The sequence below is a fragment of the Scomber scombrus genome, chromosome 14 (assembly GCF_963691925.1).
Source record: "Scomber scombrus chromosome 14, fScoSco1.1, whole genome shotgun sequence".
NCBI lineage: Eukaryota > Metazoa > Chordata > Actinopteri > Scombriformes > Scombridae > Scomber > Scomber scombrus.
The window spans coordinates 26,409,472-26,413,603 of NC_084983.1; the positions used below are offsets into that span (position 1 = coordinate 26,409,472).

The 4,132-nt window shown below is 42.0% G+C and overlaps 1 protein-coding gene across 1 annotated transcript; it reads left to right on the forward strand.

The window, feature by feature from the left end:
- The first annotated feature begins 2,674 nt into the window (after window positions 1–2,674).
- waif2 (Wnt-activated inhibitory factor 2) lies at window positions 2,675–3,742 on the forward strand. The gene has a single exon (XM_062433783.1). It carries the CDS (start codon window positions 2,681–2,683, stop codon window positions 3,740–3,742), a length of 1,062 nt encoding a protein of 353 aa, XP_062289767.1. The 5' UTR covers window positions 2,675–2,680.
- Window positions 3,743–4,132: the final 390 nt, after the last annotated feature.

The window sequence follows — 4,132 nt, forward strand, 5'->3', positions numbered from 1 at the left end:
CACACACACCATTGTTGTGCTCATTGCGACTACGTGTCAGTAAGGATGATCAGTGACTACAGTTTACTGTTACTCTGCAGCTGCTTCAATTAAGCAAACCCCTAATGTTGATTTAAACATGGACATTTTCATTATGGATTGATATGCATTGTTTATATGCAATTCATATTTAAAAGGGGCTGCATGTTACTACACATGAAAGTAAGGAATAAATACTGATTTATTTTATCTTTCATTCTTTTCTTCAACTATTTCCTGTTGTGACATGGCGGTAAGTTTCTCCGTCTGTCTTTAAGGAATAAGGAGAGCCATTAGTGGAATAAAATTCTCTTTCTTTCTTTCTTTCTCACTAATTGCACTGCGCTGCTTTTTTGGAACTGTCCGTGGTGCTGAACCTTTTGTTATCTCTGACTTTTCTTTGACCCCTTTTTTCTTTTCTTTTCTTTTTTCCACCCCAGCTCATGGTCTGTTTGTTGTTGGACAAAAAAAACTGCTCTTACATCCTTTCATTTCTACTTCTTTCCTTTCTTCCTTCATCTTTCTTTAAGGACTCAGAACAAATGTTTCTTCATAGCTAACTATGCGGTGGTGTGCTGGGGAGGAAGCACTAAGAAGAGGGATGCCGGGCGACTGGATAGACTGGTAAAGAAAGCTGGCTCTGTTGTGGGGGCAGAACTGGAGAGCTTCACTTCAGTTACAGACAAAGGGACCCTGAACAAACTGCTCACCATCATGGACAATGAAGGTCATCCACTTCACAACACCATCATCCAGCAGAAGAGCATAATCAGCTGGAGACTACGCTCACTGTCATGCAAAACTGACAGACTGAGTAACTCATTTGTCCCCAGGGCCGTACAACTTCACAACCTGGCAATAAAAGGACCCTCACAGCCACAGCCTGGACTAAATTCACTAAATTCACTTTAAATTGTAAATTTAAATTGTAAAAAGTAAATTCACTAAATTCACTTTAAATTGTATATTGCACTATTTTTTATTTTTTTATTTTTATTTTTACTTATATTTTATTTAATTTCTGCACTTTATCACACAGCCTCATCCTCAGACCTTGTTGTTCTTATTTTAGTATTTAGTATTTAGTTTTTCTTCTTATTTAGTATTTTGTATTTTGTATTTAATGTTTTAGTATATTGTTCTTTGATGTCTCTGTGTATTAAGTTGCTGGACCCTAAATTTCCCCAAGGGGATCAATAAAGTTTCTATCTATCTATCTATCTATCTATCTATCTATCTATCTATCTATCTATCTATCTATCTATCTATCTATCTATCTATCTATCTATCTATCTATCTATCTATCTATCTATCTATCTATCTATCTACAGAGGAAACGTAGTTAGCGCTGCAGCTAACGGAGCTGTCCATGGTGCTGAACCTCGGGCACCTTTGTTCTGGTTTATTTAAGGTGTTGTTGCCACTTTGTTTTTATTCAAGAATTATGTTGACAGATGAAAGAGTAATCCAAATATTGTCACAGCTTATTGCTTAATTAGAGTATAATTCACCCTCGTTACTTCCAACCTTACTGTACATTTAAAACGCCATTGTGGCATCTCCTTGTTTCTGAGAGTAATGAACGGAGACAAAGAGGCAGACTATAGTCCCACAGCGGCGCAGCTCTGAACGCCAATGCAAATCTCCAAGTTAGAAGCAGCTTTATTTATCCAAGCTTATTGATTTGTTGCCCAACTCCATATTGTCGACGTGAAGAGCGTGACCAACTTTCCCAAAGCGAGTTGTCTTTCTGTACAGAGGGGATCAATCGGAAAAGTACTGACCCTGATTTCACAGTTCCTGGTTCCACTATACCCACAAGTAATTACATCAACTGATTTGCAGCAAACAAGAGATACAATGAATTCAAGCTGTAATGATGGAAACATGATTTGAAAATGATACGAGCGACTCTCAGGGAGTTAAATTATCCCACAACCACCTATTACATGATGCGCCTTTGTAGTTCAAACTGGGAGGGACAGGGTTTTGCAATTTACATTTCACACAACAGTGAACAATTGTTACTGCTGAGAAACGCATCGTTTATTAGTCACTGGTATTTGGGGTTTTTCAAAAGGCCCAGTGACGCCACGATAACTCAAGAGACGATTTATTCAGGGAACCCAAAATCACGAGAATAGTAAAAAAATATTTTACGACGAACTTTCATGTATCAATATTTGATAAACTATAACCAACTATACATTAGGAGGAGTTCTTCTTATTGCAGCGTGCATCTCTCTCTCTCTCTCTCTCTCTCTCTCTCTCTCTCTCTCTCTCTCTCTCTCTCTCTCTCTCTCTTTCTCTCTCTCTCTCTCTCTCGCGCGCGCGCTCTCTCTCCCTCTCTCTCTCTCAGTGACAGGCGTCAAAAATACCACCAAGGGAGCGCGGATCAGCAGTTTTCCACGCAGCCACACTCAGCTTTTGTCCACCGTTCCGATGCGTAAATATCCCAAAGAAAACTCCTCCTTTCTCCAAACAGAGACGCGGAGCACCAACATGACAGTGGATAAAGTATTTTCTCTACTCTGATGGTTCAAAGTAGTATCCGATGCCGAACTGATTTCGACTTTACATGCCTTAAAGGATTGCAGTAGATCACCTTTCTTTGCGAGACGCGTCGGCACACACCTGCTCTGAGGCTGAAATAAGGGAGAAGATGTGGATATTTTACAGTGCCGACAATTCAAAGTGTCTTTTTGCTATTTGGAATAAGTGGTGTTTGTATTACGCAGCGGTGGTGTGTTTGTTGTTTTCGCGTGTCAGGACGGATGATGCTTGCCCGTCGTCCTGCATTTGTGCCAGAGACTCGGGGACGGTAACCTGCCGTGATGGGGAGGATACTGAAGTACCGGGAGACATACCGGAGTGGACGTCCACCTTGATACTCTGGGGGAGAAACATCTCAACTTTACAGCGAGGTGCGTTCATGAGCAACGACACGGAGTTGGAAATGACGACTCTCTCGCTGTCTTATAACGGGATACAGGTTATTGAACCGTACGCCTTCCTGGGACTCCCCCGTTTGCATTTGCTGGATCTGAGCCACAATCGATTGGAGTCTATCTCAGCCAGGGCTTTCCACGGGTTACCAGACCTGCGCTCTCTTTACCTGAATCACTCTATTTTGCCTGAGGCCACGGTGCAGCTTTCAAATGCGCTCCACACACAAAGTTTGAGCAACCTTCACAGACTGGAGTTGGCGGGAAACAATTTGAAGTCAATCCCCCTGACGAGATTAGATATCTTTAATCTCCACGCGTTAGTGCTGATAAATAACTCAATAGAGAGCATCACAGGGGAAAATGTAACCAACTTGTACCAGCAAAGGCGCTTACGAGTCTACTTGTCTTTAAACCCATTTTGGTGCAACTGTGAACTGGTGGCGTTTTACTACTGGTTGAAAAACTCATCCCAGTGTCCGGATGCAGGGCGTCTCCTGTGCAGTGAGCCGGAGGCCAAGAGAGGGATTCTTCTGGATAAACTCAGAGGAGAGGACGTGGATTGTATGAACGAGAACCTTGAAGCGGTTTCCTATGTGTTCCTTGGTATAGTGCTGGCTTTGATTGGGGTGGTGTTCCTCATGGTGCTATATCTAAACCGAGGAGGCATCAAACGGTGGCTCAACAACATCAGAGAGGCGTGTCGAGACCAAATGGAGGTCTACCACTACCGCTACGAGCAGGACTCAGACCCGAGACTGGCTAACGTGGCTGTTTAAGCCCCTGAAACATGAGGCCAGTGCTGTGTAGTTAGTGAGAGGACGGGGGAGGATGGTGAACTGGAGAAGATAGAGGCAGTGTCCTCTCATATCAGCATCTGATTTTAAAAACAGTTTTATCATTTTCACAAACTGAAGTGTATTCCTCTCACACTGGGATATGCACACAAGCCAGTTAAATGACTGTAAAAGACTAATAAGTGTTCATCTTGCCAGGTGAATACTGCATCTTCTTAGCAGTATTGTATATATTGTAAATGTATACCCCCTCAAAGGAGGAATGCTTTTCACGCATCATGTGGACACAGTCTACATCAGCTTGTCAGACTAACTTAGTATTACTTTATTAGTTTATTAATCAAGTGACAAGTATACTGTAAAAGTATGTAA